This window comes from Gopherus flavomarginatus, chromosome 4 (assembly GCF_025201925.1).
Source record: "Gopherus flavomarginatus isolate rGopFla2 chromosome 4, rGopFla2.mat.asm, whole genome shotgun sequence".
In the NCBI taxonomy this organism is placed as follows: Eukaryota; Metazoa; Chordata; order Testudines; family Testudinidae; genus Gopherus; species Gopherus flavomarginatus.
Genome location: NC_066620.1, coordinates 86,326,560 through 86,342,432, shown reverse-complemented (window position 1 = coordinate 86,342,432; position 15,873 = coordinate 86,326,560). Strand labels below are relative to the sequence as shown.

At 42.0% G+C, this 15,873-nt stretch overlaps 2 protein-coding genes across 8 annotated transcripts in view; both read right to left on the bottom strand.

Moving 5' to 3' along the window:
* Positions 1–2,427: 2,427 nt before the first annotated feature.
* Positions 2,428–13,542, bottom strand: PDCD2 (programmed cell death 2). 3 transcript variants are annotated; one of them, XM_050949152.1, is made up of 6 exons: positions 13,186–13,542; positions 12,559–12,794; positions 9,282–9,443; positions 7,293–7,408; positions 5,211–5,327; positions 2,428–2,775 (listed from the first exon to the last, which is right to left on the bottom strand). In XM_050949152.1, exons 1-6 carry the CDS (start codon positions 13,503–13,505, stop codon positions 2,614–2,616), a joined length of 1,113 nt encoding a protein of 370 aa, XP_050805109.1. In that variant the 5' UTR covers positions 13,506–13,542; the 3' UTR covers positions 2,428–2,613. The 3 variants fall into 3 exon arrangements, with proteins under 3 accessions (XP_050805109.1, XP_050805110.1, XP_050805111.1); XM_050949153.1 differs by having other exon boundaries at positions 12,559–12,801; positions 13,186–13,492; XM_050949154.1 differs by lacking the exon at positions 2,428–2,775 and adding an exon at positions 5,708–5,826 and having other exon boundaries at positions 5,235–5,327.
* Positions 13,543–14,891: 1,349 nt separating this feature from the next.
* The window catches only part of GNPAT (glyceronephosphate O-acyltransferase), a 41,463-nt gene continuing 40,481 nt past the window's right edge, over positions 14,892–15,873 (bottom strand). For all 5 annotated transcript variants that reach the window (XM_050949071.1, XM_050949067.1, XM_050949069.1 and 2 more), the window contains one exon: positions 14,892–15,671. In XM_050949071.1, the coding sequence (XP_050805028.1) occupies positions 15,628–15,671 (44 nt within the window). In that variant the 3' untranslated portion in view covers positions 14,892–15,627. The remainder of the gene's footprint in view (positions 15,672–15,873) is intronic.

The following is a 15,873-nucleotide window of genomic DNA, read 5'->3' as shown; positions in this document are numbered from 1 at the left end:
GTGAAAGTAATCCTAACACAGAGAAAATTAACCTCTCTCCCCCCCCTTCCCTCCTTTCTCCCCCACCAATTCCCTGGTGGATCCAGACCCAGTCCCCTGGGGTCTCACAGATTAAAAACAATCAGGTTCTTAAATGAGAAAAGCTTTTAATTAAAGAAAGAAAAACAGTAAAAATTATCTTTGTAAATTTAAGATGGAATATGTTACAAGGTCTTTCAGCTATACACACTGGGAATACCCTCCTAGCTTAAGTATAAAAGTACCAAAGTAAAATCCTTTCAGCAAAATACAAATTTGAACTCCTTCCAGCCAAATACACATTTGCAAATAAAGAAAACAAACATAAGCCTAACTCGCCTTATCTACCTAGTACTTACTATTCTGGACATAAGACTGTATCAGAGAGATTGGCGAGAAACCTGGTTGCATGTCTGGTCCCTCTGAGAACCCAGAGAGAACAAACACTAACAGCACACACAAAAATTTCCTTCCCTCAAGATTTGAAAGTATCCTGTCCCCTGATTGAGCCTGGCTGTCACCTGACCAGAGGACCACTGATCTTGTTAACCCTTCACAGGCAAAAGAGATCAGAAGTACGTCTGTTCTATTAACTCTTAACTATCCATTTGACAGGGCTCTTCAGTCTAGCTAAGAAAGGTATAACATGGTCCAAGGGTTGGCATTTGAAGCTAGCCAACTTCAGCCTGGAGACAAAGTGTACATTTTTAATGGTGAATAATTTACCCTGGGTTGTGGTAGATTTTTCTTCACTGCCCATTTTTAAAAAGAAAACTGGATAGGAAAGATCTGATATGGTCTGCAGGAGGTCAGACTCACTGGATGATCACAGCTGGCCTTGGAATCTCTAAACATGGTTTGTGAAACTTGGCAAAAGAGGTCAGGAAGATTAATTTTATGAAAATTGCCTAGTAGATGTCAGTCTGAGCGCTTTGGTAGGATTGCCCAGAACTTGAAATTTCTAAACACCAGTATGTTGTAAAGTAACTGACCAAATATCTGTTCAATCTGGTCTTATACAAAAACTCTTTCTAGACACCAGAAGTGAACAGAATATACATGAAGTATTTTATGCTATCATAAAATTAGTCTCAACATGAAGAAGATATAAAAGTACAATCCCCTATGGCACAGATCAAGCTCTTCTAAATAAAGCTGTGGGTAGGATAGGCTTGTGTACAAGACAGTTTCATATCTACTCCTATCAGATACCTTGTGTATATGGGTGCTGTTTCCAAGGGGACACCTTTTGCTATGAGCCAAGTCACTGCAGAGGGGAAGTTGTTCTGAGATATTAATACACCAGGACAACCTGACAGTTAATTTCTTCCAGCAGAGAACTAACATATTCCAGATGTGGTAGAGTTGGGATTCGGTTTTTAAACACACATGTGAATGGGAACTATTTTTGCCTCACAACAACATTGATACAAATGTAGTTTCTCTTAAGACATTGGAGAAACATTTGCATCATACCATTAAGTTCACTCGCTCTCAGAACAAATCTAGAAATGCAGATAATCTTTTTAAAGCCACTGTAACAGGTAATTTTTCAATTTACTTTGACAGCAAATTCAATAATTAAGCTACCACTGCTGCAGAGTGTCTTCACAGCAATGGAATATTTCTGCTCTCTGGATTTGGTGTAAAAATAGGCAAATAAAGAAGAATCTAACTGCCAATGCTAAAACACTATAGAGCTGGAAGCCAAATTAAGTTAAAGTTCTATCACTTAAAATATTTTTGGAAAAAAAACTGTAAAACCAACATGTGTAAAACATACACTATAAATTAAACAACATGCTTCTATAGTATGTGCATAGCATTGCGGAAATGCAGCTCTGAGTGTAACCTTTGGGCAGGGACTAAGTTTCCCTCATACAATAAGAGTCAGATTTGCCACACCACTGTTCAACGAGCTGGACTCTAGCCCCTGCATCAGTAACTGCAATGCATGACTGTTGTTTCTGGGCCTCATTTCTCACTCCATAGGCAATTATATAAAGTAAATGCACACTGTCAAACAAACACTGAGTGATAAAGTACATTAACTCAGCTGGCAGTTTACCAAGTAAAACATGCAGTAAGTGATTGGGTTTCAGATACAATCACACTCTGAGACATCACTGACTTAAAGGAAACAGTGTCTGAACAAGCCTAAAATTGACTATAAAAGACAATTTACTGGCTCTAGGAGCACTAGAAGTGTTAGAGTGAAACTAAAAATTGCTTTTTTAAAAAATGCTAAGAAACAATTGCAGTGTCACTGCATGAGAAAAAAATGAAATTTTCAACCATTTGGTTTCACTATCCAAGATGAAGTAAAAAGCTAACAACAATGGGTAGGAACCTTAAATGCTCAGGCTCATATGTACTGGTGACATGCATAAAAAATTTCAACCAGGTCTGTTTTAATGACTTAGCTATAATTTAATTACAATATACACATTAAAGGTGATACAACTCTGGGCTAGTTCCTCAGTATGAAATAATAGTTCATTTACCTTTTTTCCTTCTTGCAATGTGTTACACTTCAGTACATGTGTATAAACTCAATTCATTTCTTTACAGAAACTAAAAATAAATGTGTAGTAGTTAAGTAGAGTCTGCAGTAATGTCCTGCTTCCAGATGAACTCCTCTATATATCCATTTGCTTGGTTACAGTTTTCAGCACATGTGTAGACTACCAGTGTTCCCCAGTCAATACTTTCTTCTAGGCTATCAACCTTCAGGTGGTTCAGGAGTTGTGGCATAACCTTAGGAACACAAGACATGATTTGTAAAACAGGTCAAGAACATGGCTCTGGCTGTTTTGTTTTGGAGTGGGAGAAGAGATATGGTGGTTGATACATGGTTTGAAATGTATGAACACCAGTAAAAGTATATATGAATTTTAAATCAAAATTTCTTCATTTGCTAACCTGAGCAGTTCTCTTGGGCTGCTTGTTATCTTTTGTTTCACAAGGCCTCCACTACTACATGTTACACACCTACCTCTCAAGGATGGTCTAGATATACTTAATTCTTTAATCCTGACTGAACAGGAGAGGGGTGGGTGGAAGGATGACCTCTTGAAAGTCCCTTCCAGCCCTACATTTCTGTGACTAATAGATTTCCCCTCTTTGAATGGATCTCTGGTGCAAGAGTTCCACCTTTTAGTCTGAGGATGGAAAACCATGATCAAACTATTACAGCTATGCAAGGAGACATAACTAACTAGAACATCCATTAATATTTTATAATTAGAGCAGATCAGTTTCCAAAGATTATTTTGTTGGAAAATGCTGATTCAATAATCAAAATATTCAACTGCAATGTTCTGATTTGGTCAAAACTTTTGATGGAAGTCAGGCAGGGTACTCTGCTTGCCTTGTGGGAAACCTGGGCTCCTAAGCACCTCACCAGGCAGGCTGTAGCAGAGCTGAGACTGGAAACGTTCCAAAATGGATTTTTTTTTGTCTTCCAAAAGTGTTGCCTTTTTTTTGTGTTTGGAAGGGATTTAAACTAAGCCAAATAAAGCCACTCTCATACCAAAATAAGCATGTCCAGATAGGGAGTTATACATGTACAGCAGTTTCTGCTTGTAAGCAACCCCTCCTATTGCCAGCAAAATTTTGCTATTATCCAGCAGATGCTGATAAACAAAAGGAAGGTTAGGGAGGCAGGCAAGGAAGTGCCAGGACATGCCTTCTCTGGCTGCAAACCTTCTTCAGGAAAGGGAGGCTGCAGCCCAAACATCAGGGCCTTCAGACTCATGGAGCTGAACAGTATCTCTCCCTGGGCCCTCTATGTATTTCCTTATGCACAGCCCCCGTGCAGGGCACAGCCCAAAGAGGGCAGTGAGAGGAACCATGCAGCTCCAGAATGCAGGCTGCAAACTCTCCCCACACCCCCTTATCTCCCTGTGTACGTGAAGGCAGATATGCCAGGCTGCAGCCCCAGAAGGCAACACTAGGACAGGCTAGCACCAGCCACAGGTAGGCTTGCAGGACTGCCAAAGAAGGCCTGTCCCAGCTGCAGGCTCACAAAGCTGCCTGCAGATGGGGGCCTTCCTTCAAAAAAAACTTGCAAACAAGCAGCATGCCATTGCTAATAACTGAATTTCATTAACATTGATACTAATGGAAAGGGACTGATTCCCAGCAACATGTTGCCACTAACCGGAATCAGGATTGCTTTTAAGTGGAATCTACTATATAATTATACCAATTTAAGTGGTAACACTTTCCTGTGTAGACAAGTCCTAAGGTACCGGAGCGAGGCAAAGTATAATATAGATAGAATTAATGTAATGACTTGAGCTGGTGAAATGAAAGGACTTTCCACTTCCAGCCTGCAGCCAAGCATTCACTTATGATTTCTTCAGAATGTTTACTAAGTGACACTGTTTTAAATGGAATGTCAAGCTTCTTATCTTGTTCATGAAAGATGTTGATAAAACACAGTTATATTCAGTGAATAACATTGTGTATTTCAGTACCAGGAAAGAAGTTGTTTTTCATTCCCACATTCGGGTTCTACCACTGCAAACAGGAATCATATTCCCACCACACTGAATCTGCATGTAGAGGCAGCACTTGGTAGTAACTGACAGGAAGTGATTTTCCCCAACAGGTGACTGGGCACAATAGCTACAATGAAACCTAACACTAGATTCCTCTTTCCCTCAGTTTGTTTTCTCTATTGTCAGCAATGTGGCAGAACACTCCCTCACACAAACGCTCCCCTCTGGCACAAGGAAGACTGGGGGACCATGAGCTGTTTGAACTTCATCGTGAAGGCATCTGTAACTGAAAGTCTGGCAGTCCACATTAGAACATTTTTCTTTTTAAACAATACAGTAGTGTCAAACAATTCTGAAAGCGTCCCCCTTCACCCCATTACTTTTTTCCATAGAATTCCACATTTAGAAGACATTCATATGACCCTCAACTGGATAGAAAAAGTGTACTATTTTGTTGGCTACAAAACAGATCAGGAGGAAAAAAGTGCTATTTACTATGTAATAAAAATCTCATAAGGAAGGACTGTTACACTAGTAACTGAGGCTTCTACACTTTCGCACAGCTATCCTGTGAATTCAAATATAACTCCTCTGTCTCTAGCCATCGGCTAACACCACTATTTCAGACTTAAAATAGGTTTTTAATTATACACCAAAAATATCATATCCTTGGACCAACTCACGTACTTGAAATTCAAACATCCTTTGGGCACCACATGAACAATTTGGGATATCTTTCATCCGAGGAATGTTTTCACCTGAGATCCATATGGGACCTTCTCCTCCTCGACAGTATCTGAGAATCTGAAATTGAATAGAAATATTAAGTAACTGACAGTCTTTTCAGTTGTATAATTAATAACCAATTACAGATAGTTATGTTTAAATAGACATTGGTCAAGGTTGTTTTTCCCCCCCACTAAAACTTGTTAGCAAAGTCCATTGTAACTGGGTATAGGTTTTCTGAAATAAACACAGTCTTTTATATGATTTGACTGCTTGAGGAAACAAAATGCCAGAATTTCCCCAAGCCATCTAGCATCGGTCCAGCAATGAACAGTAATACGTTGCATTTCCATAACAGAATCTCAAAGCCCTATAACAATTTTAGACTCAAAGCTTCTGTTTGGGAGTAGGGGAAGTAGACTGATTCATCCAAGATAAAGGAAATCTGTAGCAGGTACCAGAGCAGAACCCAGGTTTCTCAATTCACAGTTCTGTCTCTTTAACAAGACTCCTCTCCATCCCTCAGGACTCTCATGCTTGAGTGATAGTGATGAAGTTTCACCTTGCAACTTGGACACTGGTTAGAAGGAAAAAAGAAAAACAGGAAGGGAACCTGCAGGGGATGGGGAAAAAGAAGATGCTACTCTACATGCTTTCTCCCCTTCCACAGAAGGGCAGCAGATCCCCCTCTCCCAGCTCCACTCAACCCTCACACCTTAGCTAAATTTCTGCTTACCTTGGGTAAGTAGATTCTTCCAAGCCCTAGACAAGTTTCTTAATTTGTCAAACTTTAACAAAGCTGGTCTAAGTACAACAAAGGCTGACACATTGTGATAATATCAGGTAGGTCTTGTATCTGGGGACTTTTATTCTATGTTGGTCAGCATGTGGACTGGATGATCTAGTGAAACTTCTCTCCATCTTTGACCTCAGCTATTTAAGATATTTGTGCCAAAGAGGCACAATTGACAGAAACACTATCAGGATGCTATGTAAGCATCAAGGCTGCAATATATGCTCCAAAAATAAAGCAGGCATCTGTTACCCGAAATTGGGTAAGCTAGTAAGCTTAGGGAGGACTAATGACCCACCAGAGTTTGGCAGAAAGCAGCACCTTTATTGTACTGATAGCTCAAAAGAAGCGGGTGGGGGAGGGTGTGTGTCTCACACACACTCCCAGGACAGGCATGGCACTGGAGATGTCAGGATCCTTCAAGGTAAGTGTCCCACAGCACAGTGATGGATGGTGCGATGGAATGCAATGCAGCGAACCACTGGCCAAGCGGTCCCAGCAAAGGGCCTCCATGGGAGGTACAAGCTTGTGAGTGCACTCCTGAGCACATGGCCCCTTCCCCCTTTTAAGGACCTGCTCCTCATGGCCTGCGACTAGAGATGACTTGGCTGCGTCTGGTTGGTCGCACTCTATCTCAGCCACTGTCCATGCACTGGGTGTGTGCATGCTGCTTAATTAGAGTCCCAGACGTCTTGTCTATCTAGGACAGGGGTAGGCAACCTGCGGCACGTGAGCTGATTTTCAGTGGCACTCACACTGTCCAGGTCCTGACCACCAGTCTGGGGGGCTCTCCATTTTAATTTAATTTTAAATGAAGCTTCTTAGACATTTTTAAAACCTTATTTACTTTACAGACAACAATAGTTTAGTTATATATTATAGACTTACAGAAAGAGACCTTCTAAAAACATTAAAATGTATTACTGGCACGCAAAACCTTAAATTAGAGTGAATAAATGAAAACATGGCACACCACTTCTGAAAGGTTGCCGACCCCTGATCTAGGAGCTCTTCTGATCCTCCAGCTGTTTAAGCAGCCCATTCATCCCACAAGCATTCCAGGAGGGAGGTGTGGGGGAAAGCCATTTCACAGGTAATCAAAGTGGGGGGGGGGAAGAAGAAGAGGAGTGTAACAGACCTTTTGAGCATACAATGTTATACATAGCATACAGTTCACTGCTGCTTCTACAACAGCATCCACCTTTTGACTATTAGGTGATTAGTATTTTAAAAGATACTTTTCTTTTTACCTGTTCTGGCTCTGCAGCTATTCGATTTTTAAACTTTTGGAAAATCTTGTCTTCTCGAGTCTCATGTTTTGCCATTGCCTCCAATACCTCCTCATCTAGTGACTCAAAACCATCACCTAAGGGGAAAAAGGCAACACAGGGTAACATAGTATGGCTAAAGTTTACAATATAGTATTTGTGTCTCTACCGTCATCTAAAATCAGTTCAAGCATCCAATGTTCAGGAAAGCAAACTGCAACATCAGAGACAAGCTTCAGCCTGTTTGGAGAGCCAACAGATTTAGCCAGTTGAGTGATCCATTAGTTCCGTAATATTTTAAGCATACATTTAAATATTAGAGAGAAGTATGCGAGGAAGACAGGCAGAATTCATCTAGGAAAGTATGTCTGAAACATGGAGCACAAAATTGATGTACTTTCTGAATTTGACACTAAAAAAAGACCAATGAAGTATGCATGTGGGAGTCAGTAAATTTACAACTTCAAAAATTTAACAACTGAAAAGACCTGTGTTTGCGTCCCTTATACAATGCTCATCACTCATGCTCAGGGTGGTTGTACTATTCTGTATCTTTAATACGCCCCACCCACAAAGTTTTAGACAACGTTAAATTACAAGTTTAAAAATGGGCAGCATTATGTCTCATCACAAACTTCAAACCATGCTATATCTGAATTCAAGTCCAGTTATGTGGATATAGTTTCACATGATTCACACACCCTTCATATAAAAGCTCTAGGATTTACTGTTTTTCATTCAGAGTTAAGGATACTCCTCAGGGAATTCTGCACCAACAAATTAAAAACCCTGCACTATGTTTTAAAATTCTGCAAATTTTATTTGCTAAAACAACACTATATAATCACACCAGTTTCAATTATTTTAGAAATTTATTTCAAAATACTTGTCAGCAACTATGTGACAATACAGACAACTCACCCCGGGAAGAGAGAATTAAAAAACCCCTACGACACCACAGTTCCTATTTCTCTGCCTCCTAACCCCCAGAGCCCAGCCACAAGGTGCTCCCCAGTCCAGATACTTGCACTACCTCCTCCCTTAGAGCCCAGCCACAGCCACCATCCCACCTCCAGCCCAGACACTTGCACCCTCTAAGCCCCAAAGCCTAGTTGTGGGGTGCCCTCCAGCCCAAACACTCAGACGCACCCCCTACCCTCTCAGAGCCCAGGGATCTAGAGGGAGAAAGCCTGATCCTGGGCTTGTGTGGAGTTTCCTGCATGCTGCCTCCTTCCTTTAATGCATGCAGGGAACTGTAGCTGCCCAGAACCCTCCAGCTTTGTCCCCTTCTCCCCCACACCACAGTGTCTTCTATTTCTGAGCTGGCCTCTGCTGGATCCAGCACCCCTAGTGGTGGCCAGCAGCTCTACAGCCCACTTTGGGGTGGGGGTGGGGGGGAGGAAATTCTGCACAGAACATTGATTTCTGCACAAACACTGCATTGTGCAGTGGTGCAAAAATTTCCCCAGGAGTATATGGAGAGTTTGCAAACCCATTTTCAAAACAGGTTTAAGCTTTCTTCTAGCACAGGCCAGATTTTAGGTACAGCTGGGTAAGCATTTTAAAAGCTACTCTAACTAGGTTTACTTTTGGAGACAACTTCTAGAGACTAAGAGAAGTCTTCAAGAAAATTCCCCTACCAAACCAGAACACTGGCACAATGCTATGGATCTAGTCACTAGTTACCTCATTACCATGCTTTCAATAAAATTTAAAAATGGTAATTTAAATGAATCATTTATACTTCTACACGCGTCATAAATGACATGCACATGGTGATGAACTGTAGTTAACAGAGGCAGTAGCTACAATGGGTTTTTTCCATTTTCTTCAATGATGATTTGTAGACTAATCCTTTGTAATATGTAGTTTATAGTTAACACTTGATTTAGAATCACTGAATATTTCAATTTGTGAAGCAACATACAATGCATATAGAAAACTCTCTCAGAAGCCCGTTTTGTTTCTTACTTGCACCGCCTGCAGCCGCCAATTCGTCATGTTTCTCCAAGTTCTTTTGTGTATCTGCATCTGTTTGACTGTCACCAGGAGTTTCTATTTCCTCAGGTTCTATTACAATTTCATACTCTGGAAAAAGGAACTTGTGATCTGGAATTGCAGTGTCCAGTTGAGCTGCAACACACAAGAGAACTACTGTTTTTATCATTTCACTGCTTAATGCTATATTTCATGTTCTCTCCCGCTTAAAACTGCACTGTCAAGGTTGCCAAGGCAAATATGATTATTTATATAGTGGTAGTGTCTTGAGGCTCCAATCAGGATTGAGGCCCCAAAGTGCTAGGCACTGCACAAATGAATAAAACAAGAACAGTCCCCACCGAATGAAATCACTGATCAGGCGTAATGACAATGCAATAGGTAGATGAACAGATAAGCTGGGGGTATGATGGACTGGAACACAAAACAGAGAGTCAACACAGACATGTTTGCCTAAGTAAGTAGTCTTAGTGGTTGAAGTATGAACACATTCTCTCACTTTACAGTGACTTGTTCTAGTAGTTTATTTTTTAAAATATCAGTCATCTGGGCTAAGAGAACAGAAGTAGATTTATTAAAAACAGATAACACATTGCAGAGATCTTTAAAATTAAAAGCCTTCTTTCTGACTGGTGTACTCGCGTGAATCAAGCACACAACACCTAATAATTCTCCACTAAATGCCTATTTGTTACAAATAGGAAACAGGAAAAAATGTAGGCATGCCACTGTGTGCACCAGAGCCCACATAACTGTAAGAGGACCACAGTATCCAATGAGAAGATGAAAGAACATTTTGAATAAAAATGATAGGAAATATATAAGAAATCAACTCTCCGCAGCATTCAGTTCTTGTGTCACTTTACCTGCAAACACGAACTTGTGAGAAAAGCATACAAGTAGGGGTAGAGTACAAAAGAAAAATTTACCAAGTGCACCAATACCTGCTAGCACATTTTCTGTCTACTATAATAATAAATAATAATAATAATAATAGGAGATATACCCATCTCCTGGAACTGGAAGGGACCTTGAAAGGTCATCGAGTCCAGCCCCTGCCTTCACTAGCAGGACCAAGTACTGATTTTTGCCCCAGATCCCTAAGTGACACCCTCAAGGATTGAACTCACAATCCTGGGTTTAGCAGGCCAATGCTCAAACCACTGAGCTATCCCTCCCACCACCAAACTAACCTTGACTATATCCCTTTAAGGATCAACTTTAGATATTCCTTTACACTTTATAATTAAAACACCTTAAAAATGCCCGGGGGGCAGTCAGGGAGAGAGCTGAATGGGTCAGGAGTTCTGGGGGTCCTGTTACAGGGCAGGGAGTGGTTGGATGGGGCATGGGAGTCCCAGGGGTCTATCTGGGGGCGGGGGTGTGGATAAGGGTTGGGGCAGCCAGGGGACAGGTAAGGGATAGGGTCCTAGGCGAGTAGTTGGGGGGGGGATCTTAGGAGGGGGCAGTCAGAGGACAAGGATCAGGGAGGCTAGGTAGGGGGTGGAGTCCTGGGGGGTAGTCAGGAGACTAAGAGCTGGGGGGGGGGTTTCTGAGGGGGGAAGTGGGAGGGAGGCACAGACTTCTTTCCTTTTCTCAAGTCATTAAACCACTAACCAAGACATTTTGATGAGTTGCAAAAAGTTTAGTTTTTGTTACTTCTGCAACAATAATACTGACCTCTTGAACAGTTCTATACTGTTGCAGTACCGGTATTATTACTATTTTGCATATGTTCTTTAACAAATGGTACAATTTATGCAAGGCCAAGCAATTGAAAAAAAAATCTTTAGCTGAATGTCTTTGCTTGCAGTGTTGTTTATCATCTTGTCATACCCTAAATCATTTATTACAATTAAATGAACCAATTCAGATATCAGATAAGCCATGCTCTATTATTACGCGCAGGTTTCACAAAGCTCCCTTTCCACATTACAAATGCTTATAACTGCAAGGATGTTTTCTAGACCACCAACCATACCCACAGGTCACCTTGCAAAGCAGGCAGCCACTGTCAGCCGTAGCAGACAAGACCACTACTACCTCCAGAGTTCAGATCTAAGGAATAGGTTTATTTCAGCATGGATACAAGTGCCACATCCTAGTGATCTGCTGAGGTACATGTAGCCAGTGACTTGGCTGAGTATATACAGGCAAGGTTGTGAAAGGCAAAGACTTCAGTTTGCATACACATTTTTATACCCATGCCACCCAACTTTCTATCAGCACCCCTCTTCTGTGATTCATTACCTAATAATGATTAACCATATCTATGACCAAATATAAGATTCCGCACTACACACTAGTTATATAATGTGTTTACCTACATATTAGCAACAAAACAATCTTAATATTCAACAGGAACTTTGGGGACTTCTTTGTTTATCCTGATTATATTTGATGGAGGAAACTGTGACCCCTCATTGTTACTTCATCCTTGTTCTGCACCCAAATATCAGGAACATTTCAAGATGTGAAACAACAGGATATTTAGTAAGCCAAAAACATTGTTTTGCATTCGTTTCCCAAAAAAGGGGAATTCAAAAGGTCTAATGAACCAAACTAAACTAGGTCTATATTCATACTGATTATGTATTTGCTTATATACATTACTAATTACTGTGTGATGTATATGTATAGACATGATTCATTAAACACACTTTGACCCTTACCATTTTATATGAGGTAAGTTCACCTAATGATTCCTCTCATCTCCTTACATTAACAATCACTTCCCAACATGATGAATGCAGTTCCATTTTGGACTGCAGAAGGAACTTATTCATGGTTAAAACACAAGGGTTATGTTGAAGCCACAGACACCCCATCATCATTGAATTTGTCCTATAAATAGAATCAAAACTTAGTTTTCTCTTTATACTAAAACAATACAGCCTTTGATTTTTCCTAATTGTTTACAGAGTTTTACGGCATAATAAAGATGTGGACATGCCTGTCTAGTCAATTTAGAAGGCAATACAGATTAATGTTATTTCTCCTGTGCAATGTACTGTCTCTAGCAAAAGGAACAAGAATAATGGTTGATTCTTCCCTTGCTAGAGTACTAAGCACGAAAGTAACTCTTGTTGGACTTGCATCATACTTTTGTTCCATACTGCACTACATTTTAAGAAGTTCTCTTTAAAATACAAAGGCAAAAATAGAAGAAAATGAAAACAAGCAGCAGCAGAATTGCTTTGTCTTCCAGACAGAATCTTCCCAGGTTTATTTTAAATTCCACTTAACTCACCTGACTGCACACAAGATAGTTTGTGTCCCAATTTCCAATCTACAATCTGATGATCTTTACTACAGTAATGGGCCTTGTGACATTTGGAACATGCCTTTGGCCCTAAACAGCCACAGACTCTGCACAGATGAGCTCCACATTGAAGCTGGAGGCTCACAGGAGGATGCCCTTCAGGAGGGGGCGTTTCAGGTGGTGGATCATAGGAATAGGTGTCATTCTTCCTCGGAAGCTGGTTCCTAAAAACTTGAAAAAAAAACCACAGGAGTGAAGGGACCAAACGCCATTTGTGCAATGAGTAACAGCACAGGGCAGTTCCCAAAAGCCCCCGAGTGACGATTTGGATTATTGTTTTCTGCACGCTGGTGGCACCTAGGAAACCTACCCAGGGCTCCCGTGTTAGGCGCTGTACACAGACGTTGCCCAAAAAAGAGTTTACACATCACGGGGGGGGGGGGGGGGGGGAATCACCTGTGGAGGGAGCGGTGGGGGGGTAGGGGCGCCCCGCGCGGACAGAATGTGGGTGCCGAGCGGAGGGGACTGTGGGGGGGAGGGGCAGGGCCCCCCATGGGTGCCGAGCGGGGGTCTCAGCCCGGGGCTGTGGTGGCGGGAGCGGAGCGGGGGTCTCACCTCGCAGCGGCCCCTGGGCCCCGGGCCGGTAGCAGGCGGGCCCGCGGCAGCAGAACACGAAGAGGCCGCGGTGGAAGGCGTCGGGGCGGCCGGGGAGCGGCGCGTAGAGCTGCAGCAGGAAGGCGCAGGGCCGCCCGCACCGTCCGCAGCGCAGCTCGGCGGGGCCCGGCAGCCCGGACTCGCCCAGCCACGCCGGCCGCCCCCCCACCTTGCTGGGGAACTGGGCGCTGCGCAGGCGCCACGGGGCCGCCTCCTCCGCGAACCCCAGCTCCACGCGTGACCCCATGCGCACGGCCAGCACCCGGCGGCGCAGCACGCATGCGCCGGAAGTGCGCGCCGCTAAAAGTTGTCCGACCGTCTCCCATACCGGAAGTGAGGATGCGAAACGCGTCCGATAGGCTCCCATACCGGAAGTGCGCGCTGTTGCAATTGGCACGGGTCTCTAACAAGCTCCGGAAGCGCGTTCCCCAGGGACGGGGGGAGCTCGTGTTGTTTCTTTGCTCCAGTGTCAGACTCGACCGCGGAGCTGCCTCTCTCCCTTTTACCGGGGCTCTGCCCATAATCCCGCCCCTGGAAACCATCATCAAAGCAAGCTGTGCCCCAGGGACGGGGGGAGGTTGGTGCTGTTGGGCCCAGACCCAGCTCCTGGCAGGGGAGGGCTGATTTGAGGGGCCTCAAAGAAAGAGGTTTAGAAGCCCTGACCCTGTACTATAGTAACTTCCATGTACACATGCTACACCATTTACACATTAGTTACCTGCTACATACTGGGTGTTTATGCAATTAGTTTTACATGTACCATGCTCTTCATTTAAAAAAAATCCTCAAATTACAAGCTCCACTCCCTCAGTGACAAAGTTAACTCATGGGTAACAGTCAGCTGATACACAACACCTGTAGCAGAGAACATTTTAGATACAGAGATACTAAAACTCACTACACACACAAATTAAACACTCAAAAGTTAGGAGATGCCAGAATTAAGGTGGCTAGTGCCTTTCTCCCCCTAATCCCAACCCTAATGTTCAGGAGTAGGGGTGGGTGTGGGTGGGGGTAATTTCCTAGGGTTTTTTTAAAAAAAATTTATCAGTCAATCATCATTTTGACACCCAGAATGGTCATCAGCTGGGTTAGAACCCACTGAGCTAAAGGAGCTTTGTCAGCCTCTCTATGAACCAGTCCTAGAGAAGGATGAGACACTTTAGCAGTGAGTTGCACAGATGTTTACTGACAGCAGAAGAGTGGTCAGACTCAGGATCTTGGTTACATTCCAGGCTTTTTGTCCCAATCTACTCCTGGTCCACCTCTTGTCCCCTCTGAATTCAAATAAGGCGCCTTCCTCCTTTACACTGCCAGGCCAGGTAAGGAGAAAAAATCTCTATCCTTTGGTTCTGTGTCTAGGCACCAGAATGGAATGTGGCCCTGAGCAGCTCAGAACAAAAACTGCAGGAAAAGTTCAGATTAGCTGTGGTGGAGCATGCTCAGAATGTTTAGGGAACGTAGCTAAGAGACTGTAGGAAGTCTGTATTGAGCATGTATGAACAGATTTTTTTTCCCCAAAAAAAGCTTAAAACTAAGCTGAATTTAGTCAGATTTTCATGGGACAGCAAGACACATCCCTGATACAACCACCACCTTAACAGGTGGTGGTGGTGGTACCAGAATACACATCTATTTATACAGTATACACACAGATCACACAGTAGTTGAGAAGAGCAGTAACATTGACAAAATGCATTTATAAAGCCTCATTCACAAAGCAACAACAAGGCATTGCACAATAAGTACTGATATCAATATTTTAACAATTGAAAACAGTGCAACCTGCTTTAAAATCATTTTTAAATGCTAGGACAGATTTTGTGCAGAAGCTAAATACTGGGGAGTCCCAGCTGCACATAAAAATAAATACAAATCAAGTTATAAAACAAGTGATAAAGATAGAATCAGCCTGTTGGCAGTTACAGGACATTTATTCTAAGAAAGAAGAGCACAATGGCCATATCATAGATACAACAACCAGTAACATTTGTCTAAATATTATGTTTAATGTTAAGTCTTTAGTTATCAATTACAGTTTCACATTGATGAAGTAACCTATTTGAAACAAAACATTTCCTTGTAACAAAAAACTAAAAAAGTATTTAAAGTAGATGTTTCTGCACATTTTTTTCCTTAAATATGTATCCAAAAAGATGTTTAAATTTAGTTTAAAAAGGAACACAGTGAGCATCAGTACTGACAAAGTTCAGTACTGGTAATGAAAAAATTCCAATTGAACAACCTTTGCCTGCCATCTAGTATAATACATAGGAAAATTCCCAAATGGAAAAGGCAAGATGTATACTTCTGTACCTAGCCATACTTCAGTTGAGTACTTTTCAGTGTTCTTTGTGGATTATAGTGCACACAGTCAAGTAATTCAAAGCCTTTTGATTAATATTAAAGTCTTGCAGTCACAAGTTTCTTTATGGGTATCCGAAAATCTAAGGATGAAAGAGAAGCACATACATTGATTAGAAGGCTATGTCCAATGCTAAGCTGGAGTTAATCATGCAAACAAGAACATTTTAAAAACAGTTTATTTTTCATTCAGATCTCACATTAGTAATTTTACTGCATATATTGTAATGCAATGCCAGACATAATGTGACTTCCAATGGGAATTAGGTATCTAAAACAGTTCTT

Excerpts from the sequence above, each read along its gene's own strand:
- PDCD2 (XM_050949152.1), bottom strand. The coding sequence starts at position 13,505 with ATGCGTGCTGCGCCGCCGGGTGCTGGCCGTGCGCATGGGGTCACGCGT. Across the intron at positions 12,795-13,185 it reads GGCCCAGGGGCCGCTGCGAG|GAACCAGCTTCCGAGGAAGA; the intron begins GTGAGACCCCCG and ends TCAAGTTTTTAG. Across the intron at positions 5,328-7,292 it reads TAGCTGCAGAGCCAGAACAG|ATTCTCAGATACTGTCGAGG; the intron begins GTAAAAAGAAAA and ends ATTCAATTTCAG.